Raw genomic sequence first — 26,854 nt, 5'->3', positions numbered from 1 at the left:
GGTCACTGGCATTTAGGGGACATTGAGAGTCCCAGCCAGATGCTTTCGTGGGATCACAGTTTGCCCTGGAGTTCAGGGAGAGCCTTCTGGAAGCCCTGATGGGGGAGGGACAGCTGCCTGGGGGGGAGGGGGGGAGGGTAAGAGACGGGCCCAATGGGCCCCTGGGTTTGTGGGAGAAAGGAGCTGATCAGCAAGGGTGTTACTCTATTGTTATACCAAAACAGGGCACTGGAGCAAACGCTTGTTAAAATGCCAGTCCCATGGGCAGGGCTGGCACCCTGCCCCCTCCCTCCTCAGCAGACACCGGAGCCGGCCTACCCCACCTCTCCAGCGTTCCCACCACTTTCTTGTCCGTTTGCTTCCAGGGTCGTGTATCAGGATGGCTTTTATGGTGCTGAAATTTATGTAAGTGCAGCCCTGGGGCGGGAAGGGTGGCGCCCGGCATTGGCTTGTTTCCAGGAGCAGTGTCTTCCCTGGCCCTGTCCCATGCCCCCAGCCCAGTCCTGTGCTTGGAACCCAGGAGGGTGAGGGCACTCTGTCTGCCCAGAGCACGCTGTCCTGGGGACCTCACACAGCCCGTCTGGGTCATCCGTGCTTTTGGGGGGGGCGGTAGTAATGGTCCTCCCAGTGAGTCCGAGGCTTGTCTCCCCCATTTCAGAGGCCTTGTGTGATAGGCAGTGGGCAGCTCTCCTGTGTCCCTGACCACGTTGGGGTCCCTGTGAGCCCCATGGTCAAGGCCTGGGGAGAGACCAGGAGCAAGGACTGCAGGGCAGACCCCTCTCTGGGGGCCCTTTCACTGGCTGCACTTCCTGCTTCCTGCCACTCAGTGCCCTTGCTGACAGCCTCCATCCCACACAAGTGCCAGGGCCAAAGCGTGGTCCGAGCTAATGCCCTCTGCCCTCAACCCTGCCCGATGTCCAGGATGGCACCCAGAGTCAGCCCCGGGTTCTCCATGCCCGTCAGCGTTGAAGTCTGGGGCTCACTGGCCTGGTAGCAGGTCTGTGGGCACCTACAGGTGCCAAAGCCTCGCTCGCACACAGCCAGACTTGGAATTGATGCCCAGCGGTGTGTGTTGAATACACAGCCGATGCGTGAGTGAGCAAATGAAGTTTGCATGAGTGAACGAATGAAGTTTACAGACACCCATCCCTCACCTGGAACCAGTGTGAGTCCTCAGACCTCATTAGAGCAGAAGCCAGGTGTTCCAGGCCTGCACCAGCTAACCGTCACTGGCTAAGGTGAAGGTTAGAAGCCTGTGTCTGCCCCCCTAAGTCCATGTGCGTTTCTCCCTCCCACTTACCTTGCAGGGAGGCTATGCAGCTTACAGATATGCTCAGCCCGCGGCAGCCGCAGCAGCCTACAGTGACAGGTACAAGCTGGTGGCAGTGAGCTGGGTGGGACGGGCAGGGAGATGACAGGCTGGTCCCTGCAGGGCTGGGCTCAGACAGACAGCTTTGCCCACTGCTCAGGGCCTGGAGTTGCCTCTCCCTGGTGGGCACAAGGTCTGGACAGAGGAGAGCAGGCCTGAGTGGGCGTGGAGACCCCGCGCCAGCAAGCCTCCAACTTGTAACCACTTCCTGCTTGCTCGAGAGGGGCCCATGGAGCCCCCAGTTCTCAAGTAGCAGACAGCTCCTCTAAGTCTCAATCCTGGAGGCCTGACCGCCCCGCCGGCTCTAGAGACCCCAAGTGAGGGAGGCAGTCAGGAACCTTCACTTCTGCCTTCTGGGCCTCTGGTGCTCAGAGCTCCCGGGTCTGAGACATGGACACAGTGCCCACCCACCTCCAGGTGGGCCACGTGGGCCACTTGAGAGCAGCGCCCTGCCCAGCGGTGAGCACACCCAGAGGCTCGTGGCTGGCGATCTTTGTTTGTGGAGGTCCTGGGGGTACCCCACAGGGTAGCCTGGCCTGGTGCCTGGCCTGGTGGCCGCATAGCACCTCCTTGGAGAAGTGTACAGGGCCCTGTGCCAGGCATGCAGTGGGCACCTCATGGGGGGCAGCTCTTGCCCTTGTCCACAGCGCCGGCTCTGGCCTGGGAACCTCCTGGCCCTCCCTACCAGTGGCAGGTGGCCCCTTCTGACCCACACCTTCTTTGCAGCCTCTCGCTACGTCTCAGGTGTGTGTGCGTTTGTCAGATGCATAGCGGGCCCCACAGCCCTGCCCTCCTCTGAACCTTGTACTTTGCCCCATTCTTTCTGGGGAATCAAGGTTTCTTTTCCCTCCAACCTGCTCTGTGAGGACCCCTTTTTCTTTCCATGTGGTACCTGGTAGAACATGCCGCCCTGGTCAGGTCTGGTCAGCACGTGGGTGTATAGAGAGGGTGGCCAGCTGCGTTCTGGACACTTTCTTCCAAGTCGGCAGGCAGGACAGTGAGGCGAGGGTGGGGCAGAGAGGTGGTCTTTCAGGTGGGACCCTGCTTCAGGACGCTCAGGACTGATGTGGGGAGGGGTGGGAGCCCTGCAGCCACCCTCGCCCGGCCCCTCGCCCAGCCCCTCACCCGACCCCTCACCCGGCCCCTCACCCGGCCCCTCACCCGGCCCCTCACCCGGCCGCTCACCCGGCCCCTCACCCGGCCCCTCACCCGGCCCCTCACCCGGCCGCTCACCCGGCCCCTCACCGGGCCCCTCGCCCGGCCCCTCGCCCAACGCCTCACCCAGCCCCTCACCCGGCCACTCACCCGGCCCCTCACCCGGCCCCTCACCCGGCCCCTCACCCAGCCGCTCACCCGGCCCCTCACCCGGCCGCTCACCCGGCCCCTCACCCGGCTCCTCGCCCGGCCCCTCACCCGGCCCCTCACCCGGCCCCTCACCCGGCCGCTCACCCGGCCCCTCACCCGGCCGCTCACCCGGCCCCTCACCCGGCCCCTCACCCGGCCCCTCACCCGGCCGCTCACCCGGCCCCTCACCGGGCCCCTCGCCCAACGCCTCACCCAGCCCCTCACCCGGCCCCTCACCCGGCCCCTCACCCAGCCGCTCACCCGGCCCCTCACCCGGCCGCTCAGCCGGCCCCTCACCCGGCTCCTCGCCCGGCCCCTCACCCAGCCCCTCACCTGACCCCTCGCCTGGCTGCTAACCCAGCCCCTCACCCGGCCCTCATGCTGTGCCGTCTCTGCAGTTATGGCCGAGTCTATGCAGCTGCTGAGCCCTATCACCACACCATCGGCCCTGCTGCGACCTACAGCATCGGAACCATGGTAAGCAGACTGGGCGGCCGGGCCCTTGGCAGCAGCCCTGACACTACAGCCAGGGCGGGTGGGCGGGTGGGCTCTTAGGAGAACCGCCCAGACCTGTGACCAGTGCCTCGGGCCTGGTGGCTGGAAGGACCAAGGCCTGGATTTGAGTTGGAGGTGGGGGGACTTGTCCCTTCATGCCCTCGTGCAGTTAGAGGGAGGAAGGTCTGCCCAGACGGTCATCTGCCCAGCCGTGACGTCTGGTCCTGGTGTGGCTCTGTTTGCTGAGCCTGGTAACTGAGTCCCGACAGGGTCCTCCCTTCCCCTGCCAGTAAAGCCGACAGAACCTTCCCGGCAGAGACTTCAGAGGCAGGCAGGGCCCTGCTGCCCCTCATGCGGTGTGTCCGTGCCCCTGTCCTTCTGTGTCCTGTCAGCCCCTTGCTGTACCTTTTCTCACATCAAGCAGGGGCACAAGGGCTGCGGCTGTCTCGCTCCCTTGCCCCTCATCCTCGACTGCTCCGCGGCTCTGGCCTGGGTCTGCAGGCCCTCTCCGGGAAATGGTGCCCACTCTGCCTGGCCTGTGCCCACGGGCTTTGGGTAGGGTGGAAGGGGCGCACTCCTGATGGGCCAGTGTGTCTGTGTGTGTGTGTGTTTATGGCCAGCTGTCAACACATACAGCCCAGCTCACTCTGTACCCCAAAATCTGCTTCCAAGGGACACCTACCTCCTGTGCCCACTCCTGCCCCCTAACCCCGGGGGCTGTTAATGTCGGTTTTTCGCTAACTTGGCATCCAGCATCAAAGATGAAAACATGTTTGGGGGGTAAGGAGAAAAGGGATTCAGAGCCAATATGGATTTTTTCCATCTCCTTTGGTTTTGATTACTCCTTCCCAATTTTTGTTGTCTTTTTTGATTTTTATCAAGCCTTTGACATCCCAAGCAGCCTCTGTGACTGCTGGCAGCCACAGGGAGCAGGCCCTCCAGATGGAGGCCCCGAAACTGCGGCTCACAGGCCCCTTGGCTCCAGGACTCACCCGGCCCTCTGTGCAGCTACTAGCTAAAGGCTCTTATTAATTCACAGAGGGTTCTCTCTCACGTTTTCATTTTTTTAAGATTTTCCATTTTCCCCCCAACTTTTCTTCTCTGGCACTTGCCGTTTTCTTACCTTTTCTGGCAAAACTGGTGGGTGGGGCGAGAGGCTCCTGTGGCACCTCCGTGACCCAGGGGCATGGAACCACAAACATGCCAGCGCTGTGGTCCCTGGCAGGACAGAGATCCCAGTGTCCCCAGAAAGTCCCTTGGAGCTTGGCAAGCAGGCACAGCCTCTCCTGGTGAGCCACGGCCAAGGGAACCCCAACAGGAGGTCACTTCACCCTCCCCATGTCTGAAGGGCTGTGTCCTTCCTTACAGCAGCCCCCGGGGCACTGAGGCGGTGGGGCTCTCACTCAGGACTCCCCTGATGAAGGAGAAAGGGGCAGTAAAGGGCCAGGCCTGAGCCAAGAGAGTCACCAAGAGACATCTCAAACCTTGTTATCCAGCAGCCCTGGGGCTGCAGACACCGGCACCCCCACCCCCCACGCCCCGAGACCACCACCATAGCAGAAATAAGCCCAGACCCCTCCTGCTGCCATGACGACCACGCCCATTCTCCCCAAGGCAATCCATGAGGGGGGCAGAACATGGGAGTTAGCTTTTTCTCTTTTTGTTTTTCCTTAATTTTTTTTCTTTTTGCTTTCCCCCACCCCCACAGCAGAGGTGGTACTGATTGGCTGTTTTTCATCTTTGATGTTGCAGGCTAGCCTCTGCCGAGGAGGGTACAGCCGCTTCACCCCCTACTAGCAAGAGGCCCAGCCCCTAACAGCATTCACTCTGCCTGCCTAGTACACACCACACCCAGCAGTCCAAACCCAGGCACAGCCACCGGGCAGCGACACGCCGCTGACCTCTGCGACTCTAAAAAGTCCATAGGTTTTCCCTCCGACCAGCTGGTCTCCCCACCCCACGCCCACGTTGGTGTGTGTGTCTGACCCTGTCACCGCTGTATGTCTGAAACCTTGGTTCCTACTTGGACTTGGTTGGTGTTGTGCCGCCCCCAAGCCATTTCTGGTACAGTCTACACATAGGGGGAGGGGCTAGGCTGGGCAGAGGCCCCCCTTGAGAGCTAGCAATAGAGCCATACCCACGAGGGTGACCCATGCCCCATCCCTGGGGTCTGCAGAGCCACAGGAGGTGCCTGGCCCAGGAAGCCACGCCAGCCAGCCTGAGCCACAGGCCTCATGCCTCCCCTGGGGTTCTGGGAGCAAGGGGCTCCCCTGCACCCCAGTGGGTGGGTTCCCGACCGTGCGCCTGTCCAGCCTTCACCCAGCTAGTCTCAGGAGTAGCCATCTGCCCTCCTCTTCACGTCCAGCTGAAACATTGCTGATGACGTTTTATTGATTACGTTTCCTGCTGGTCCTGCGGGAGCCACACTATCCTCAGGGGTTCCTTCCCAGCCTCTGTTGTAAGAAATGAAAAGTATAGGAAGAAGTTTCCCTGCCAGGAGGCCTGGAAGCTCAATAGCTGCTCCCCCTACAGGGCCCACGGGCCCCCTCAGCTGTCTGCCCCACGAGCCCCTTAACCCCGTCCTTCCAGCAGCAGACCCTCCCCTCCGCCCACCTCTGCAGTGGCACACCTGAGATGGGGTCCTGTCCAGCCTGGCCCTGGAGTTTGCCGTTCTTCCCTTCCCTGAGCTCAGAAACACCTTTTCATCAGGGTACATTTCAGAGGAGATGAGGAGTGGGATGCTGCTCCCCTCAGGCCTTCCCAGTGGGACAGCACTCAGAGTCAGCCTCCCATCTAGAGAGGCCCGGTGCTTAGCTCTGCTCTCCTGAGCGCACACCACTCCCGGGGCGTGCAGGCTCTGGGAGGAGATGCTGGCTGGGGCTGCAGGTAAAGCTGAGACAGCCTAGCGAGCTTCTGCCAGAGTCCACCCAGACAGGCCCGGCCCTTGCCACCTGCCAGCCTGGCACCTCCATTACAGGAAAAAGTGACATGGGCCAAGGAAGCCCTGGTGTGTTAATGAACGTACCAGAGCTGGGTTTCTGGGGGCCGACGGCCAGCTAGAGGGCATGGGTCCCCACCTGCCAAGGCCAGATCTGCCACCTGTTCCACTGGTACATCGGTTCCTGGCTGGTGGAGCAGGCGGGTCATTCCCAGAGTGCCCAGCGCCTCACCTCCCACTTACCAGAGCACCGCCTTCTCTGCTGCCTCATTCCAGGCCGCCCCCGTGGCTATTCAGCCGGCTCTGACTTCTGCCCTCCTCCTGGCCAGAGCCAGCCAGGCCCCTGCCCACCTCAGCACTTAGCAGAGCCCATCTGCCGGCCAGGTTCCCTGTCACTGTTCCCACCGCCCCTCTACTCCCACCATAGTCCCTCTGCCCTGGGGGAGAGACGTCTGCTCTAAATCCAGCTCATGCAAGGTGATGGGCCCTGAAAACTAGGAGGGGAACAGGTTGTGGGGCTCTGGGACTTCAGCATACAGCCCCGTGCCCGCCCTCCTGCCCTGTCCTGTGGGGTCTCGGGTCCCTGTCCTCACAACACGCCTGCAGGTGCTTCCGTGAAACTGCAAGTCCCGCCTTTCTGTTTCTGTTGTAGTGAAAGCTTCCACCGTTTCCTTCTTGGACCGCGAAGGGCAAAAACAAAAAAACAAACAAAAAAATCACAAAACAAAAAACAAAACAAAAAAAGATGTTAAGATCCAAGCAACAAAAAACCAACCAAACCAAGAAGCATCCACCACGTCGGGTCCCACGTGCCGACGCACCGCAGCAGGGAGCACGTTGGCCGGGCGCCGTGCCCAGGAGAGCGCGGGCCTCGCCCCTCCGGCTGGCAGCGCTGGCGGGAAGCGCCCTCCCGACTCGGGCAGGGGAGAATGAGAGGGGAAGGGGCCTCGGTTTTCTGTGCAGTCTTCCTTTCCCGGCCCCCCACTCCCAAGGCAGTGTGGGGCCTGCAGTGGAGCAGGCCGCAGCCCGAGCCCGGAGAGCAGGCCGAGAACGGGACTTGACCTGTGTTGCCAGCTGTGCCAGAGGAGGGGACGGCGGGCTGGGACGGGTGCGGGGAGGGGCAGCTTTTCATTCTCGGGGCTCTGGCTTCGGCCCTTGCCCACTCACCCTGTGTTGTGCTCTCTGGGCCCCAGCTCCCCCTCATGCCATGCCACCAACGCCCGTGTCCTACAAACCGGCTCGAGGAGTTTGCAGGCCACTGAGGCTGTCCAACCAGCAGCCCTGGGGTCCGACCCCAGCACCAAGGGCTGACATGGTTCCAGAACTATGGGGCGCCCAGGCACCCCTCCCTCCATGGGGGGGGCTGCCAGGCCAGGATTGACTCCTGTACCTAAGAACATGGAGGGTGGAGGCCTTGAAGCCGAGGACTCGCTCTGACTGGCTATTTCTGGTCCCCTTTGAGGGAGAGGCCCTGGGCCTGGTCTGTGGGAGGCAAGGCCAACCTCCTGGTGCCTGCTGGGACAGGGACAGGCCAGCGCCTGGCTGCACGACGAGGTTGGCAGTCACGGTGCTATGGGTCTCGAGGGCCAGGTCAGCGCAGGGAGAGCTAGCGGTGGGGGGGAGGTCTGGGGGTGCAGCAGACGGTAGGTACCGGGAGAAGCCCCTGGCCAGGCAGAGGTATCTGAAGTAGGAGCAGCAGCAAAAAATAACACAAAACCGGGCTCCCAACATGGCTCCACTACTCATGAAACTTCCAAGGAACCACACCTCACTTTATATTGTGTATCAGCTCCTGACGCGAGTCTCCTTTTCTATTCCCGGTGTACATAGCCCGCCACAGGCTGCCCTGTGTACAGAGCCCCCGCCGTGCTGGACCCTTTTCTTGCAGCAGCTCCACCCCCGGCCCCCTCTAGGACTGCAGCCAGGCCCCACTTCCTTTCTTAACCATTCTGTATGCTTCCCACGTGTGACCATTCAAATCAGCAGTATTATTATTAAGATTATTAATAAAGGTTTCTTTCTTCAAATCAGGACAGCTCTTTCTGATTTGGCAGCTCCCGGGCACAGAGGGTGGAGGGCATGCAGTTCGGCCCAAGAGGTAGCCTGCCTTCGCTGGAGCCAGGTGGGCCGAGGGGAGAGTGGGCAAGATTCTGGAACCCCTGTCCCACCCCATCCCGGGACAGGCTGGAAGCAGGGCCTGCCTTGCCTCAGAGCTGGGGCGTCCTGGGGAAGAGGGGCGGCTGTAGGGGAGGTTGTCGCTGTGGGATGGGGGAGTCTCTAAGGTCTCACCCACGCCCTTGGCTCTGCAACTGACAGGCCAGGTGGTCCCAGGAGCCCACTGCACCAGCAGAGTGTGAATTCCCATTCCTGGAAGGCTGCTGCCCCGGAAGAGGAAGGAGGGAGAACGGGGCGGGAAGCAGCAGACTCCAAGGGCGGGAAGCCTTGAGCGGGGAGTTGGGCCGGGTCCAGGCTCCCACACGGAGCCCCCAACACGTCTCACCAAGACTCGAGTTCATTTTTCACGATGCCGGGTAATTTATTTCAGAGCAATTACACCCACCAGAGGGACACAGGCTTAAAGGCCGACATTAATTTTCCTGCATACGAGCCTTGCCTGTCGGTGGGACTGGGGACCGCGCTCCTGGGGCACGGGCTGTGTGCTGCTGTCGCGCCATGCTCTGCTAAACCCCCTTATTTCTAATTGCCTGCTCACCAGACTGTGAGAAAATAATTGCCACTATAAATTTTCCCTCTTCTGCATAAAATATTCGGGGGAACCAGCATTTTTTTGTAAGGGCTTCATGAAAAGGGCAGCAGACGTGAATGGCTGTGCTGCCCACTTCTGGGCACCCTGCCCATTCCCCCAACCCCCGCTGCCGGCTCCCACCTCTTGGGGAGAAAGGCGGGGAAGCCCATCCGGGTTCCCCCTGGTTCAAAACGAGAGAGGCTCAAAGCGCTCAGGGAATTGTCAAAACAGAGAAAAGTGGGAGGAAGAGGATGGAGGGAGAACGGGGCGGGAGTTCCCGTGGCAGCAGCTCCTGCGGGAGACCTGTTTCGGAGCCGGGAGGCAGAGGCCTCGTCTGGCCTGCAGGAGCCATCTACTCCCCTCCTGGGACCCAGGTGGCGGGGCTACGCGTGTGGGACATAAAAAGTACATTGTTCCCAATGAGGAAAGACATGGAACCTGAGTTCCTGTGTCGTGCTGTGAAAGGAAGGTGAACACCTGGGATAACAGGGAAAGTGAAGATGGAGGCAAGTGTCCCCCTGGAAGACCGGCTGTCCCACAGGCTGATTTTACCTGGCCCGCCCCACCCCTCCCAAAGCCAGGGACCCGACGCCAAGAAGCAGTGTGGCTGCACTGCCGCCTGGTGGCCTCTCCCTTGCTACAGCTGGCCCTGAGCTGGGACATGAGGCAGCTTGCTGGGAGGTCACGTGACCCCAGTGTCCTAGCCCTTGGCACCATCCACATCTCAGCACAGAGGACGGGGGGATGGGAAAAGAGGCCTGGGGTGAAACCTGGGCCTTGGACCCCGTCAGAGGGTCACAACAGACCCCTCTCGGCACTGGAGAGAAGCAGGATTACCCAAGGTGGAGACCCCAGCCCAGAGAACCACCTCAGTGGCCCAGCTGTGTGGCTGCAGACGTCACATCCGGCTCACTTAGGCCCCTCCTCCCTGGGCAGAGCCCCTGGCTGGCCTCAGCACACCCAACGGGGAGAGGAAGGTGCCAGGAGAGAAGGAAGCGAGAGAGGAAGATGACGGCAGTGGAGAGGGCTGTCCCTTGGAATACCTACTCAAGGTGCCTGGCCCTGGGAAAGGCTGAGCGGGGCGGTGGGAAGGACTCAAGGTGCCCTGGGAAAGGCTGAGCGGGGCGGTGGGAAGGAACAGTGGGCCCAGAGTTCCCACACGAAGGCCGTGGGCTGGGCTGGGCCCTGTTGGGCCTCCTACAGCCCAAGCCTGGATGCTCGCTCCCGGAGCAGAGGCGGAGCCAAGGAGCCCAGGCTGCCCCGCGCAAACTTCGCCCCGTAACTACGACCCTAGAGAGAAGTAGCAGGACACAGGCCAGTGGGAATGTTCCAGAAATGGTTCCGGCTTGGAACAGTAAATTGGGAAAGCCACAACACAAGGTGGTCTGGACAGCAGTGACCCACCCTCCAGGTGGAGATGCAAACTGGGCCGGCCTGGCCCTGGGTTCCCACTCCCAAGGGGACACAGACTAATCCCCAGGCACCATCGCCAGGGACCCTGCAGGCGCCCACCGTTCCGCGCCCACCCACCCCCACTCCCCATTGCAGCCTCTGCTAGCACAGTCTGCACCCTCAAAACATCGTTAGGGCCTGCTCCCAGCCTTCGTGCCACAGTGTAAGCTCGTTTCTAATTGTCCCATCTGCAGGGGTAAAAGGTCACCATTCTCAGCATAAGCGTCTCTCAGCCTATTAGGAAATACCCTTCATGGAATTTTCTGGACTATCCCAAATCCTTTCCCGGTCCCCTGGGAAGTGTGTACTATAGAGGGATTAGGCAAAAACGGGGTCCATGCACCTCGGGTCAGCCCAGCACACTGACTTCTCAGCTTTGCTGTCACGAATGCCCCCCACGAAAGCCACAGCACACAGCCTTCTGGGGCCCTGGGGTCTCCCGCCACTGCCCCCACACTTCCTGGCCCCATTGCGGAAGAAGCCGTAGCCGTGAGGCGGGAGACTGCTTTAATGTTCGCTCACGTGCTGAGCATGGAGTACTGCACAGCCGCCCTGCCCCACTCGGCCTGCGGCACCAGGAACCCCTCCCTGGGGACAGGCTCCACCAGGAACTCCACACGGCCACCCTGGCCAGGCCCCGCGGCAGCCACTGCCAGGTCCACGATCCTGTACTGGTTGACAAAAGCCAGGCCCAGGAGCTTGGGCTTCTCTGGCCCCAGTGGCCCCTTGCCGAGAGGACCACCTCCAGTCCCTGGGCAGCAGTGGAGCCGGAAGCATCGGACGTGGGACAGAGGGAAGGACCAGTGCAGAGTACAGCTGAGCCGGAGCCCAGCAGGGGGCCCCTCCCCGGAAGAGGCCAAAGAGGCCGCTGGCTGCCAGCGGACATGGGACAGAGAGATGGCCTGCACCTGGGGCAGAGGGGCCAGCAAGCTCTTAGCGTCCACCACCTGGAAGGAGAGAGAAGGCATGCAGCTGAGGAGCCCACGGGGGGCGGGGGCTGAGGGGGCGCCCCTGCACGTCCCCGGCCCGGGGCCCTCCACGCCAACGCCCTGAACCAGAGGAGACAGGAGGTGGGCGCTCAGCTGAGCCCGCCTCACCTGGATCTCTCCAAGGCGACAGATGAAGTTCTCCTCCTCCTGGCTGCCTGCAGGCCGTGAGAAGCTAACTAGCAGGTCCCCCAGGAGGCAGCCACGCAGGTTCACTTCATAGCAGCTGACAGAGGGAAACAGAGGCTGGTCACAAGGAAGCTGGCTCAGCTCAGAGCCTTCCAGGCTGGCTGTGCAGAGGCCCCGCCACGGCGGGAAGGGAGACCCAGCCCAAAGTGGACCCTGTGGGCAGTGGGGAACCCCAGAGCTATGGCGTGACCAGACCACTTCCTGTGAGTGTCCTGGGCTTGTTGGGGGGCTGCCTGAAATGCAGGTGGTCACTCCAGTGCCCCTCCATCCCTTTAGTTCTCGGGTTTCTCAACCCAGGACCCCTCACTCCTCAAGTCCCCACCAGTGTGGTCATGCCCTGCGGGGGAGTTAACAGGAAGGAGAGGGACTTACCGCTGGACCCAGCCCCCACTGAGCTGCTGGCCACAGCGGCCCACCCATCTGGCCAGCTTGGTGGGGGGCACCCGGAGGGGTCGGGGGTTGTGCCTGGAGCTTGTTTCTGCTGGGGGAGGAGACACAGAACTTGAGAGAGAACCCACAGGAAATGGCACCGGAAGGTGTCAGAGCAGGGGAGCCCCAGGCATGTGTGGCCCCGGGACAGGCTGAGGCCTCGGAAAGGAGAACAGGGTGGAGAGCAGGCAGGTATGCAGATGGATGCTTGGGACTGGCCGTGGCCTCCTCTCCTGGCTTCTCCCCAGCCCGTGCCATGTCCTCCCTCTGTTGTCACAGCTGGCAGGAGGCCGTGCCATGTCCTCCCTCTGTTGTCACAGCTGGCAGGAGGCCGCTCCCCAAGTCTCTGCAGCACACGTCCAGCCCCACACAGCAGGCCGTGCTGCCCGACCGGGGCCGTGGGCCAGAGGGTTCGGCTGAGGGGTGAAGCTCCCTGCCCGCAGCTGGGCCACAGTGGCACCGTCACAGCAGGCAGGATGGCCTGACACTGCTGACGCCAGCTTCCCGCACACCCCGTGCACCTTCTGGGCCCCTCTTCCCCGAGCTGTCCCGAGAAGGGGGGGAGACCTGCAAAGAGAGGCAGGAGCCAACCCCATCCCCTCACCATCCAACGGCCAGATGCCACCGACGTGACAGCTGCCTGCATCCCCTGTGGTGAGCTCCAAAGCCACCCTGACATTTGAAGGCCCTTCGAGCTTATACACCATGGACAGGAAGACTTTGGGTGGCACTGGGACCTGCAGGGAGAATAACCTGGAGGAGGAAGGGCCTATGATGAGTGGCCTGAGCTGCACGTCACCTACCTCTCCCTCCAGGGAGCTCAGGGGCCAGAGTCCCACCCTGGGGATGCCCTTCCCCCAAAACCAGGTCCTCTGTGGCTGAAACGTCCCTGTTCTGCAATCCTACAGACAAGAGGCATCTGAAGCAGCCAAAGTCTCAGGAACAGAAAGTGGAGTGTGGAGGCCAGGCCTGGGGGAGGGGTGGGAACCGTGCAGTGGGGACAGTTCCAGTTTTGCAAGACGACAGATCTGGAGATTGGGTCCCCACCAGTGTGCATCCAGTTTACACTGCCGCACTACACTGAAAACTGTTTACGGTGGTAAACTGTGTGCTGTGTTTTCGCCACAGTGGGACACACCTTGGTTCTGGCCTCTGGCCTCATTCCAGCCTCCGCCGCCCACCTGCCCGGTTATGCCATCCACACGGATAACGGGAGAAGCTGGTGATCCCCACATCTCCTCCCACTCACTCACCTACCTCACAGCCACCTCTCCGACCTCAGGCGGAATCACCCCCCGGATGAGCAGGGAGCTGCCCCCATTCCAGGCGTCTGCCAGGCAGCTGAGCGTCTTCACCCAGCCCCCTCCGTCCCCTTCCAGTCTGTGCTCTCCAAACAGGGGCTGGATTTCCTGGGCACTTGGGTGGTACCAGGGCCCCACCGCCTCCTCCTAGAGGAAAAGGCAGCATTGGAGGGACAGCGGGCGGGCAGAGCTGTGTGTGCACAGATGTGGCAGAAAGAACAGAGCGGCCATCATCCCCTTCACAAGCCCCAAGGCCAGTCCCGCCCCTCCCAGGAGGCGCCCCCAAGACACGGAGAAAAGGCTGCCCCTTTGTCACAGGAAGGAACCCCACTGCCCGTGGTCATCCAGCGCGGTGGCCCACACACCTGGCCATAGCAGACTCTTCGAGCCCCCATGCCCATGCAGAAAGAAGTGACAAAGGGCAAGGAGCAGATGCTATGGGTGGGCAGGTAGCGAGCCAGCAGACTCCAGAACCTGCGGAGAAACCAGCAGTTTAAGTCTAGAGTAAAGGGGCGCCTCCCCTCAGCTCGCGCCCTGTGACTCGGGCTGGCCCGCATCCCCCAACACGGGCATGTGGGAGGCGCACATCTGCCGGAAGTGGTCCCTCGGAGACCCTGGCCCCTGAAGCAGCCTGGGCGGCAGGGCCACCCGTCCTGCATTGACCAGCCCCGAGAGAGCCAGGCCTGAGCTGCCTCGAGAAGTCCCCAGAGACCCCTGGCTGCCATCAGCGCCCGCTAAGCCTTGGGTCGGGCAGGACTCACTTGTCCTGGTTCTGGAAGAAATCCGTCTTCTCCAAACACTCGTACACCCAGCCTGGAGCAAACAGGGCCGCCGAGAACCCGTGCTTTCGGATCAGCTCCAGAGACTAGAGACACAGCAGCAGGGACATGCTGGGCGCGTCAGGCCACAACCAGTGTCCAGACAGGTAGGCTCTCCCGGGGACGGCCAGGAAAGGCGGGGGCTGCACTCTCTCCCTCCCAGCTCCACACAAGGCTTTCGGGTTCATCCCCGTAGTCCCACAGACGACCGGAAGTGGGTGCTACTGTGGGCAGGGGTCTGCGGGTGGGGCACTCACAGCTACACCCCCCTCACTGTAGTTGCTCCTTCTCCCCACACCGCACCACCGCACCCTGTTCTGTTACCAGACTCACAGGGTTGGAGAGAATCTTCAGTTATTGGATTAATTTAATCACTTAAGCTTAATTAATGAGACTGTCCCTGTGGCGCCTGGCAGGGGTCGGGGGGCAGGACCGACAGCCCAGGAGACAAGGTGACTCCCTCCTTATCCCACAGCAGGTAATTAGCCCCGTAGCCCCTCTTCTCTTTCCTCACAGCCGACATGACTGGCCTTGCCAGAAAACCTCACTAGTTAGTAAACCAGCAGCTCCCAAAATGTGGGTTTATCACCTGGGTCCTTAGCCCAGAGCTGCCTGTGAAAGGAAGCCCTGCTGCATGACTCCAGCATCCCCAAGTCCACCGAGGTTTAAGACGCTAGCTTAGCGTCCTTCAAAGTATGTCGTCTGAAAGGACACAGAAGCTAGCTAGAGGTGAGACCGCAGTGGGCTCAGGTGCCTTTGTCCATCGACACCTGTATGAAAAGCACCATCTGACCGTAGACATGGGTGGAAGTTAGGATTTTAGGGCATAGCTGGGCCTTGGGCAGGTCACTGAAGTTTCTGGGTGCCTCAGTTTCCCCACTCTAGGAAAATAAACTGCTGCCTCTCTTTTCCTCAAAGTGAGACGGGAATGAAAAGTCCACAAGAAATCTAAGCCCCACGGAAGGCACGCAGGCCACTGTCCCCACCCCTGGGCTCCAGTGCCACCACCCACCTTGTTGGTGTCAAATCGGCCCCCGACGACGTTTCCTCGGGCAAACACGTCCACTCCCACGTAGACATCGGTCTGGCGCTCCCCGGCCTGGCCCTGCATTCGCTCCAGATGCTCTTCCTGCCAGTTATAGTTGGTGAAGAACCCGTCACAGGAATCAAAGAAGACCCTGCAGGATGGCAAAGGCCGGGGTGAAGGACCAGGGTGCTTGTCCTGCAGTCTCAGTCCTCTTCCCCTGCCAGGACCCACGTCCACACACAACCCAGACTGTGGGCTGCCTCCAGGACCCAGAGCAGAGTCTCCCAAAGAACTGGGGCCGAGCCCACAAGCGTGGCCTACAGCCCCCGGCACAGCACCAGGTGGCCAGGCGCTAATTCTGCCTGCTGAGCACCAGGTTACGAGACGACGCTGCCCTCTCCCTCTTTACCCCAGGTAGTCATTTGCACAACGCCGCCCACCAGGAGAGACACAGAGCCAGGGCCGCCATCCTGCAGGCTCACCTATTGTGTTCGTTTAGCTCATTCTGCCATTTGAGCTGCCCACTGCTCACCACGCTGTCGTACCAGAGCACCAAGCTCCCAGGGACCTGCTGATGCAGCTGAGTGGTCAGGTACCGGAGGAAGTGGGGCATGTTCCCCACTGCGGCCAGCTGGGGAGAGGGACAAACACAAGACCCAGTGAGGCCCAGAAATGTCTGTCCTGAGACATGCCTAGCGCAGGACAGACAGGACACAATCCCAGGAGCAGCCAGGTCCCCCAAAACTGCCACGGTCCGGGAAGCCAGTCAGCCCCACAGTTGCCGAGGGGAGGGTCCAGCCAGATGTCCAACTTTCCTTCATCTGAAGCAGGAAGGACACGGACACAGCAGTCAGGAAAAGAGAAAACGCCATGAGACGGGAGAGTCTCAAAAGGAAGCCGCACATGCAGCCCGAACCAAGCAGAGACGGAGGAGGGGGCGTGTGTCACCATGACGAAGCTGGAGAAGCCAAGCTCAGCCGTGCAGGCTTCCCGGACACAGCGCTGGGGCAAGGCCCCGTGTCGTCGCTGCCGAGTAACGGGGATCAGAGCTGCCTCACTGAAGGCGAGCAGGGGCTCCTGCCACCATCACGGGCCGGTCTGGGAGCGCGCCGAGGGGAGACTGAGGACACAGTGAACGGACAGCACGCGGCAGCAGGGGCTGGGCTGGACCAGCGCCAAGCGAAGGGCCATGCTCACACTCAGAGAGTTCTCGATGTTGATCAGCCAGCCATCGAAACGGAAAAACTGGGCGATCAGGACCAGCTGGTCCGCCACTGCCCGGTACGAGCGCTCATCCCCAGCCAGGAAGGCTTCGCACAGCTGCCCACCTTCTTGCCACTCGGTGATGAAAGTGCCTGCAGGTCAGGAGAGAAGTGGGTCAGGCGTGGGAACTGGTGGTTGCTGCACCAGCAGCCTTGTATGGCCTACATACCTGTTAGACACTCAAATTCTTGGCTGTGAGTCAGATACCCTCGGGGTGGGGCCCAGCCGTGGGGGTTAAACAAGCCAACCAAGGATCCCCACGCAGGTGAACACTTGGGAAGTACTGCTGGACCCCGGGCTTAGCCACCTGTGGCTGAGCTGTCCTAATAGCGACCCCGGGGCCTGCAAAACTGAAGACACTGACTATCCTTTCCGGAATAAGTCAGCCTCCAGCTGTCCTAACCTATCAGGCAGCCCCCAGGCGAGGCGCGCTACTCACTAGAAGCCCAGCCCAGCCCTGTCATCGCGGAGGAGGCTGGCGGAGTGCGAGTCCCGTCTTTGGCTCTTACCCAGCACGCAGACCCCGTGCCTGTGGGCAGCATTGGTCCAGCCCACCGGGGGGATGGTGACCGTGTGATGGCTGAAGTACACGAAGATGTCAATATACTGCCAGTGGTAGAAGGAGTAGGGGTTCTGCGCCGCTGAGCCCTGAATAAACCTGGGCAGAGAAACAGAACCAGTCAGGACCCAGGAAGCAGAATAAAGACACAGCGACATCCAGGTGGAGAGAGAGCAAGCTCTGCAGAAGCCTGCCGTGTACCAGGCACTGCACAGATACTGCGGCAAAGGGGCAGGACTGTGCCACCGTCCTGATGCCAAGACGGTTAGTCTTAAGGGAAACGCTGTCCGCAGGCCATGCAGGCATTTGCTCTCAGATCCGATAGACGGGGTGTTTTTAGCCTCGATGACCAAGGACCACGGAAGGAAAGAAAAGCAGAAGGACTCATGCAAACGCTCCAACTCTGTTCCAAGATAAGCAGTTCCTCCAGCAGTCTCCTTGCATGTAAGGCACCTGCATGTAAGATTTCGTCACCTGCCTGTCTGCACCTGGACGGCCAGCTCTGACTCAAGCCTTCCCATCAACCGTCATGTGCAAGATTGCCGTAAGGACCGTTAAGATCGGTGAGCTCATCCTGCAGTAACTCTGGGGGGGAAATGTCCCTTGTTGGGAATGGGAGGGGCATGTAGTACCTCGGAGCATTCGAGGCCAGAGCCAGCGGACCAGATGGAATCGGAGCTCAGCTGAGGAAGGTGAAGCCAAGAAATGGGGGAGGAGAGTGCCCTGCTGCTGTGCCCTCACCACCTGGCCAGACTCAGGTGCAGGCAGTGCTGGGCCTCAGATGGTCTCAGAGCCGACAGGCGTGGCTCCGCCTACCCAGCGCCTCTTCTTACAGATGAACACTGAGGGAGGCCTCATCTCCTCTCCCACTGGTGGCACTCTAGGCTCACGCAGGTCTCCTGACTCCCACGCCAGTGCTTTCTGCCACACAGCAGGCACCCTCCCTGCCCTCCAGACCATCCATCAAAGGAAAACAAGCAGAAAATAAACGCAGGCAATGTCCTCACTTGTCATCCAGGTACCCGCCCATCATGTCATGACACAGCAAGGTCCGGGGCCTCCGGCTGCTCAGAGGGGGCTGCCGACACTCGGGGGGCGCCAAGGCCACGTTAAAGCCGTCATCCACGTCGGGTGTCCACGCCAAGAGTTCCTCCAGGGATGACAAGTAAAAGCTGATGGGGCTGGTGGTGTCCTTGTCATAGTATCTGACTGGTCAGAGGAGGGACACGGTGAGGAAGCAATGGCAAGTATGGGGTTATTGATGACGTTCTGACAATCACTGAGAGGGAACTTGAACCGGGGAGTGGGCAGACAGCCCGGAAGCCCAAAGAGTGGGTGTGGACACGACGTTTAGCACCTCCTCGGACCTCCTTACCTGGCATTGGGTCCGGGGTGAAACTGACCACTTCACGAAAGACTGTAGCTTCCTGCTCCTCTTCAATTCTAAGCAAAGAGGGAGTTTTAAAGTTTTTTTTCTACATAAAAAAAAAAAAAAAACACTTAGAAGCAAATGGACCGGGCCCCATCTAGACATGTAGTGGGGGAGATTCTCTGGCTTACATTTTTTAATGCAAACCCTGGACACGAGCATCAAATTGAATACAGCAGCCTGTGTTAGCAGCAGGCTCAGCCTGGGCTTGGACAGACATGCAACCACTACTGCTTGTTGTGAATGAGCCCCTCACCCTCTAAAACAGACACCCCAATATCACCCTGCAGAGACCAAAGCTATAGCTATCTCACAGGTTTTGCTATAGCCAAGGAACCAGGAAAACTGAAAAACTAGAAAGGTTAAGGGCCTAAGAGAACAGCGGCCAAGCTTTCCCTGCAGGCCACGTTTCCCTAAGTATGTTCTGCGGAATCCTAACTCCCCATGGGAGGACTGTTATGGGGTGTAATATAGGGTTGTCATGGAGGGTTGTTATGGAGAGAAGAACAGCTTTGGGACATTAAGCCGGAAAACCCTGGATGAATAAATTAAAACAGCTTTCTTTTCAAAAACTATTATTTTTAGAGCAATGAGAGGATACTGCAGCTGCCATTTATTTATTGGCCATGGGCTTCAAAGTTGAAATTCTCTAAATCTACCAAAATCCGAGGCACTTCTTTGTCAACGGGCGTATCATCTGCCAACACCCCGCTTCCATTTTCCATTTTTGCGGGTAAAGCTCCCTCTTTAGGATCTGCCATGCCTGAATACTGACCCAGGCTTAAGGGGACCCCAAGAACTATAGGGGTGGGTGGAAGGAATGAGACAGATTCAAGTGGCAATGCCACCGAAATGCTCCTTTTTGAAGGTCCACTGCCCTCCTCTTCCCCACCGGCCCGCGACCATTAGCTTTCCACAGATGTCCAGTCTGAAACACCCCCAGTCTCTCTCCTTTGGGTTTAAAAACAAAGCTACAGATGGGGTGGCCAATTGGCTCAGTTGGTTAGAGCACGGTGTTAATAACACCAAGGTTGCCGGCTCGATCCCCACATGGGCCACTGTGAGCTGCGCCCTCCTTAAAAAAAAGAGAAAGAAAATTGGGGGAAAAAACAAGGCTACAGATGCTGTTTCCAGGAGGCAGCCACATCTGCGCGCCTAACTTCCCCCCCAGGCGAGCAAATGCCCCAACAAGGAAGCAGCGGGGGCCCAGAGGGGCCTGGTCACCCTCTCGTGCCTCTGTGCCTTTGTCAGTTCTGTTCCCTCCCACTGAAATCCCTTCCCCCCATTCCCCCCCGCTGAAACCTTCCTCCTTCCTGAGGACCCGGTTCCAAGGCCCCGCTGCAGCCGCCACCCCTCGCTGTGCAGCATGGACGTCCGTTACCCTAAGTACAGCCGCGGCGTCCCCCGATCAATTACAAATGCCAGGCTCGGGTCCTTTGGGTGACCCCGGCCAGGAGCGGTTGGCACCACCCACCGCCGCGGGGGCAGGGCCGCCGGGCCAGCCCACCCGGCCTTCCGCGCACCTCCTCCGCGCCCGCCGCTCCCGCTGCTCGTCTGGGGTCGCGGGCGCCCGCAGCGGCAGCTCCTGCAGGAGCGCCGCCGCCTGGGTAGCGCCTCCCGGCTCGGGGACTCCCGGCGCCTCCATGACACAGCCACGCGGCCGCCACCCACCGCCCGCCGCCGCCAATCGCAGACCAGGGCCCGCCTCCGCTGCCGCCCGCCTGCCAATGGGGACTGCGCGGCACGGAGGCCCGGGCCCGACTGGGTGCCGGCCACCTCCCGGCTGAGGCTCTGGGCTGCTGTCCCCGCCGCCAGGACTTTGTAGCCAGAGGGCGGGGCCAGGGCGAGGGGCGGGGCCGCGGAGAGCGGCAGGGGCCTGGGCGGGGCCTGGGCGGGGTCGGGGCGGGGCCGGGGCGGGGCCTGGGCGGGGCCTGGGCCCGGGGTGCGCACCGCCCCTCCCCGGGCAGTTCTCGCGTCCACAGTGGCCTCCTTTTTCAGGGAAGTCATCTCTCGCGGGTCACAGAGGCAGTGAGCTGTAGGAGTGAGATCTGAACTCAGTTCGTCTAACCCCCATTCACAGGTAATTTTCAGAAAACGGCGAAACCATAATTTTCATTTAGGTGTAAGTCTGGACAAGTGTTAAAGACTTTGTTCTACTCTAGTCAGCGAAGGAACCAGACATGTCATAACTCGTTCAGAGGAGAATGGAAAGAGACCCCTTTATAGGTCAGGAATATTGAAATGAATATGTAAATAGAAGAACTACTTTTTCACAGGGTGGGGTGGGGGAGGTCGCTGAGCCTCGGGACAGGACAGTTTGTACGTAAAGAAGACATCGGAAGGCTGGGGTCCGAGGACAGCAGATGTGTGTGAGTAGACCGCACGCCGCTGTCCACGTTTCCTCTGTTCTCCCAGACCCTCCCCTGGTCGCAGGGCCTGCAGGTAGCTCAGAGATGAGCTCCGTGGTACCTGGGCCACAGGCGACTTCACAGCAGACCTGATTGAAGGCCTGAGCCTGGAGGAGAAGGGTCTGGGAAGCCAGACCCAGGCTGGGCCCCACAGGGCCAAGGTTGGGCCAGCGTGAGTCTCCTCACCCAGCCCCCACGGCCTCTTGGTGCCGCTGGGAGTGTCTCAGCTGGCCTGCAGCTGCCCCCAGTCCACGCCCAGGCCACGTTGGGTGGGCCTCTTTATTGTCCTCACGGTGGACTTTGAACTTTGTGAGGCCCCAAGTTTCCATAAACCCTGAGAGTGGGGAAGATGACTCAGGCTGTGGAATGGGGCCCTGGCCGTGCTGCAGGGAGGACTGGTCACTCAGGAGCCCAGACGCGGATCCCAGGGAGGACAGAGACTGCGAAGCCCTGAGAAGGGGGAGCAGGGTCCCCCAGCTCACACCAGCTGTGCTCAGGTGAGCGCAGGAGATGTGGAGTCGGTATTTGGTCTGCATCGAACCAAATGTTCCTGAGAGCTCACCTGCAGCCTAGTGGGAAAAATAAATAAACGTGTCATCCTGAGAACTAAAACAATTCTTAGAGAAACTTTAAACAGCCCTTGCATGCTCAGTCTCTGGGGTGCGGGGGGAATACGCCAGGGCCTCCCTCCTCTGTTCCTCTCTGTAGGTTGGGGAGAAGGGAGACACAGGTCACCCTACACGCACATGCACATGCACGCACACACACACATAGGCACGCATGCGCACACACACACACATATGCACGCACGTGCACACACACCCCAGGGCAGGGACCAGTCCAGTCTTGTGGCCTGTGTGTTGGCCGGTTTGCTACCTGCCCGGTAGGCCCTGTGGCTCCTGGTCTCTCTGGAGGTTCCCATGTCTGCCTTGAGCTCACACCAGTTCCCACTGGAGCTCCAGATCCCTCTGAGGCCTGGCTGGGCCCCCTAAAGCCCTAGCCTTATCGGGTTTCCAGGTGAAATACAGGACACCCATTTATATTTCCGGATAAACAATGAATGCACCATGGGACATGCTTATACTAAACAATTATTCCTCGTTTGTCTGCAATGCAAAGTGACCTGGGATCGGGTATTTGCTAAAGCTGGTAGCCCCGCCTGCCAGCTACACTGCGGCCTTGCGGCAGACCCCCTTGCACTGCTGTGGGGCCCCTCTGGCATCTCCTGGAGGGCTCTCAGCCATCTGGGCTCTGTCCACACCTGCACAGGAAATCAGGGTGACTCAGGGAAGCTGAGCCTGGAGACTCCCCTGCACGACCGAGCGTACTGTCAGCTGGCCCCCGAGTAGGAGATCTGGGCTCAGATCTGCCTGCTCTGCCTCCCTCCGCCCTCTCTCCTGCGGCCTCCCACAATGTCCTGGGGCCAGAAGCTAGGACCAGGTAAATGGACATCAGCATCACCTGCTCCTCCGGCTTGATTGATGATACGTGAAAGGTACGGCAGGAACCAATTGCTCCCAGCATCCCTTCCGTCTCTGGCTTTTGGGAAGAGAAGGCCCAGGTTTGAGCTGCCTGCTGGCTGCCAGTGAGCATGAGGATGTGATCATGGGAACTGTAGCAGTTCCCACTCTAAGGTGGGAGCCCTATGTGGAGGACACAGAGCAACAAGCAAGAAGGGGCCTGGGTCCCCTACAGCACAGATCTCAGTACCGCACCGGACTGCTGGGCCTGACTCCTAAGTAGGTAAGAAACTTCTATCTGATTTAAGCCAAAACTATGTGGGTATTTATTAACAGTAGTTGAATCTATGGCAAGGGAAATACAGGATTTTAGAAGAACCTTCCAAAACAATAGCCTGTTATTTATTTATTTTTTTTGCTTATTCTTTCTCAGTACGTTCCTTCTGCAATTTCCTTCATTCAGACAGGTGCCTCAGACCAGCTGGGGCATGAGCCAAAATCACCCTCAAGGCTTTTGAACTGGGGCTCCCTTTTATAATATTCTCCTAGGTACTCACCAAAGCCTTCATGAATGAAAGGAACTGGGCCAGCCTCTGGCTCTAGTCGTAGCGTCGTGGTGCCTTTACACCCACTTGAGGCTGACGTTGCTCGGCCATTTGGAAATGAGTCATTTCTTCTGTGACCAGCCTATTGGGGGCTTCGCCCTTGGGACCTTTGTTCTACTGTGTTGTCTTTAATTAGTGACATGTAGGAACCTGCCATGTATTCTGGCTACTAACAATTTGCTTCTTACCTACATGAACAGAGCAAATGTGAGTGCTGCTTATCTTTGAACACTTTCAAAGGCTCGTGCCGGACAGGTGTTTCAGATTTTGCTATGGTCAAGATTATTAACAGCGTCCCTTCTGGCTTTGCTGTTCCCTCCTACTGTGTTTCCCTGAAAATAAGACCTAACCGGAAAATAAGCCCTAACAGATTTTTCAGGATGACTTCCCCTGAACATAAGCCCTAATGCATCTTTTGGAGCAAAACTTAATATAAGACCCGGTCGTATTTTGGGGGAAACACGGTAGTTAGGAGGGCTGTCCCGACTTTAAGGTCATGAAGATGTTCTCCTGTATTTTGAGCTAATAATTGCCATTTGTCTTCGTTTTTGTTTGTTTGTTTTGGTTTTTGTGTTTTTACCTATCTAACTTCCAGATGCCTTTTCAGGGTAGATCTTTAGTATTTGATCTTCCTTTTTGGTTATTGACCTATTCAGATTTTTCTCTTTCTTCCTGGGCCAATTTTGCTAATAAATGTTTTTCTAGAAAAGTGTCCATTTCATCAAGGTTTTCAAATGTGAGGTACTACGTTGTTCCTAATCATATTTTTTAATCTGTTGGTTATGTCTCTCTTTAATCCTGATGTTGTTTATTTGTGTCTCCTTTTTTTTTTTTTTACTTGATGCTTTTTGCTGAAGGACTGTCTATTTTATTAGTCTTTTCAAAACACCAGCACTTGATTTTGTTCTATTATTTTGTTTGTTTTCTGTGTCACTAATCTCCACTTTTATTTTCTTTCCCCTTATTTTCTTTGGATTTATTTTGTTGTTCTTTTTTCTGGTTTCAAAAGTGGACAGTTTGGTCCATTTATTTTTAAATCTATCTTGTTTTGATATGAACACAGTTGAGGGGATACACTTCCCTCTGAGAATTACTCACTGTCTCACACAGGTTTTGAGAAGTAGTGCTTTCATTTTCATTAAGTTCTAAAGACTCTGTAATTTCCATTAATTCTTCTCTAACCCGTCCAAAATGTCCTTAATTTGGCTGCAATAGAATTCATCAGCCCTTTCTGTTAGAATTAGTATTTTTGTATCTTTCAAAATGTATTTCCCTACCCCAAAGTCATGAAAATGTGGAATATTCCATTCTCTGCTATTTTCTGGAAACTTACTTTTTTTGCCTTTCACCTTCAGATCTACCACTCACCTGGAGTTATTTTTGTACCTGATGTCAGGGTCACACTTTATTTTTATCATGTGGACCCGCGGTCGGTCTGTGATTTTTGGAAAGACTTTCCTATTACTGCTAATACGGTGTTTCAGATTTTTCTATGTTCGCGAGTGAGATTGCCTACAATTTTCCTTTCTTGCAATTTTCTCACCAGGTTTTGGATGAGATGATGATAAGACAAGTTGGATAATAGTCCCTTTTTCTCCTTTCTAGAAGAGTTTGTACAACAGTAGGGTTATTTTTCCATAAATATTTGGTAAAGTTTACCGATAAGACAATCTGAGCCTGGAAGTTTATTTTGTGGAAAGTTGTTGAATCACACATTCTGTCGGACACTTTTAAGGTCACTCGGATTGTCCCTTTCCCTCTGTATTCATATTGCAAGTTGTGTTTTTGGAAAAAGAAAAGTGTTCATTTCATTTCATTTTCCAAATTGATTAACATGAAGTTAGTCCTCATATTCATTAACTATTTTCCATGTCTGTAACGATGTCGGTAGTGATGTTTCTTTTATGTTTATTTTCCTATTTCATTAATTTTTCCTTTTATCTTTGTTTCTTTTTTCTTACTTTCTTTGGGTTTCATTTGTTGTTTTTTCCTAACTTCTTGAGGAAAATGCTTGTCCTGATTTTCAACCTTTCTTCTTTTCAAATATTGCAGTAAAAGCTATGCGTTAAGTATGGCTTTAGTATATCCCACAAATTTTGAAATTTAGTTTTTTTCATTTTAATTAACTTCAAAATATGTTCTGTTTCTTGTGACTAAGGCTTTTGATCCACAAATTATTTAGAAACATATTTCTTAACTTCCAAACATGTGGGGATACCTTAATTTACTTTTTGGTGTTGATTTTCAGCGTAGTTTCTTTTTTAATGGCTTTATTGAGATATAATTCAAATATCACACAACTCACCCAGTTAAAGTGCTCGATTCAATGATGTTTAATATGTTCACAGAGTTATGCAACCATCACCACAATTTTAGAACATTGTGTCACTCCTAAAGGACACCCACCCGCAGTTACTCCCCACTCCACCCCCACACACCCAGCATTAGGCAAACGCTAGTGTACTTCCTGTCTCTGTGGATTTGCTTTTTCTGGACATTGCACATAAATGAAATTATACAATATGTGGGTCTTATGTGACCAGCTTCTTTTATTTAGGATGATGTTTTTGAGGTTTATCCATGTTGTGGCATGTACAGTAGTACTCCATTCCTTTAATTTCCATAGGGATATGTCACATTTTACTTATTCATTCATCCATTGGTGGACATTTATGTTGTTTTTACTTTCTTGCTTTTATGACTAATACTGCTGTAGACATTTGTACACAGGTTTTTGTGTGGGCATCTCTTTTTATGCTCTTGGTTATGTACGAGGTCTGACAATTAAGTTCACGAACTCATCCTAGAAAAAGCGCTACATACCTCGTTGCTGAATATCACTATGGTCACCTTTGAAGTACTCCCCTTGGGAAGCTATGCACCAACGCCAGCACCTAGTCCACCCTTCAAAACAATTTTGGAACTCTTTTTATGGAATGGCCATCAGAGCTGTCGTCATATATTATCCTTGATGTCCTGAATATCATCAAAATGTTTTCCTTTCAGTATTTCCTTTCTCTTCGGGTAAAGAAAGAAGTCACTGGGGGCCAGATCAGGTGAGTAGGGAGGGTGTTCCAATACAGTTACTTGTTTACTGGCTAAAACCTCCCTCACAGACAGTGCTGTGTGAGCTGGTGCATTGTCGTGATGCAAGAGCCATGAATTGTTGGTGAAAAGTTCAGGTCGTCTAACTTTTTCACGCAGCCTTTTCAGCACTTCCAAATAGTACACTTGGTTAACTGTTTGTCCAGTTGGTACAAATTCATAATGAACAATCCCTCTAATATCAAAAAAGGTTACCAACATCGTTGCAACAAGTTCGGGAACTTAATTGTTACACCTGGTACTTAGGCGTGGTTTGCTGAGCCACATGGTAACTCTGTTTAACATTTTGAGGACCTCCGAAACTGTTTTCTGAGACATTTTTTATAATATATATACAGGCAACATTCATTTAAAATTACCACCAAATTTACCTTTTTGGTGTCTCCTAATTCTTTCCTGCATCTCCTACATTCCCCCCAGGGTCATTTTTATTTAGTGCAGGTTTTCCAGTGGCAAAGTCTCCAATTTTTGTTTCTTTGAAAATGTCTTCATTTTTAATTTTCATTGGGAATAGAACTTTAGATTGACAGTTACTGTTTTTCAGCCCTTTAAATATACCATTCCACTAACCTTAGGCTTTCTCTCCTTCCGTTGAGAGGCCAGTTGTCAGGCTTATCATTGCTCCTTTGTATATGTGCTGCCGAAGCGAGCACATCATTGCTCCTTTGAATCAAAACATTTTCCCTCTTTCTGTTAAGGTTTTTCTCTTTGTCTTTGGTTTTCAATGCTTTTACCACCATTTGCCGTGGGAGGTATGGACTTGATTTTATTTATCCTGCTTGGGATTCACTGGGTTTCTTGAATCTGTGCCTTAGTAACTTTCATTAATTTGGTTACATTCTCAGCCATTTTTGTCTTCAAATGTTATTTCTGTTGCCTTCTCTCATTTCTCCTTCTGGGACTTCAGTTGCACGTATGTTGGGCCTTCTCA

General features: G+C 56.6%; 2 protein-coding genes across 16 annotated transcripts in view; one reads left to right on the top strand and one right to left on the bottom strand.

The window, feature by feature from the left end:
- Window positions 1-8,173, top strand: part of RBFOX3 (RNA binding fox-1 homolog 3) — a 367,870-nt gene extending 359,697 nt beyond the window's left edge. For 5 of the 13 annotated variants that reach the window (XM_081029626.1, XM_081029627.1, XM_081029628.1 and 2 more), the window contains 4 exons: window positions 225-405; window positions 1,308-1,369; window positions 3,112-3,190; window positions 4,961-6,837. In XM_081029626.1, the coding sequence (XP_080885752.1) occupies window positions 225-405; window positions 1,308-1,369; window positions 3,112-3,190; window positions 4,961-5,005 (367 nt within the window). In that variant the 3' untranslated portion in view covers window positions 5,006-6,837. Of the gene's footprint in view, window positions 1-224; window positions 406-1,307; window positions 1,370-3,111; window positions 3,191-4,960 lie in introns of all 13 variants that reach the window. The other 8 variants (XM_081029622.1, XM_081029623.1, XM_081029621.1 and 5 more) reach the window with 3 other exon arrangements.
- Window positions 8,174-10,744: 2,571 nt separating this feature from the next.
- On the bottom strand, window positions 10,745-20,132 carry ENGASE (endo-beta-N-acetylglucosaminidase). 3 transcript variants are annotated; one of them, XM_081027786.1, is made up of 14 exons: window positions 19,869-20,132; window positions 18,292-18,359; window positions 17,924-18,125; window positions 16,867-17,015; window positions 16,292-16,449; window positions 15,577-15,725; window positions 15,080-15,245; window positions 14,011-14,114; window positions 13,615-13,723; window positions 13,206-13,396; window positions 12,553-12,701; window positions 11,892-12,000; window positions 11,442-11,556; window positions 10,745-11,291 (listed from the first exon to the last, which is right to left on the bottom strand). In XM_081027786.1, exons 1-14 carry the CDS (start codon window positions 19,988-19,990, stop codon window positions 10,863-10,865), a joined length of 2,220 nt encoding a protein of 739 aa, XP_080883912.1. In that variant the 5' UTR covers window positions 19,991-20,132; the 3' UTR covers window positions 10,745-10,862. The 3 variants fall into 3 exon arrangements, with proteins under 3 accessions (XP_080883912.1, XP_080883914.1, XP_080883913.1); XM_081027788.1 differs by having other exon boundaries at window positions 16,423-16,449; window positions 19,869-20,010; XM_081027787.1 differs by having other exon boundaries at window positions 19,727-19,903.
- Between the last annotated feature and the right edge of the window lie 6,722 nt (window positions 20,133-26,854).

The sequence above is a fragment of the Rhinolophus hipposideros genome (assembly GCF_964194185.1).
Source record: "Rhinolophus hipposideros genome assembly, chromosome: 20".
In the NCBI taxonomy this organism is placed as follows: Eukaryota; Metazoa; Chordata; class Mammalia; order Chiroptera; family Rhinolophidae; genus Rhinolophus; species Rhinolophus hipposideros.
The sequence above is the reverse complement of the archived record's forward strand: the minus strand, read 5'-3'. Positions and strand labels throughout refer to the sequence as shown.

Bases quoted from the DNA above. Each gene is read 5' to 3' on its own strand.
- ENGASE (XM_081027786.1), bottom strand. From the start codon at position 19,990: ATGGAGGCGCCGGGAGTCCCCGAGCCGGGAGGCGCTACCCAGGCGGCG. The intron at 18,126-18,291 runs GTAAGGAGGTCC...TCCTCTGACCAG, and splicing joins CACCCCGGACCCAATGCCAG to TCAGATACTATGACAAGGAC. The intron at 13,397-13,614 runs GTGTGTGGGCCA...CTTTTCCTCTAG, and splicing joins GAAGAGTCTGCTATGGCCAG to GAGGAGGCGGTGGGGCCCTG.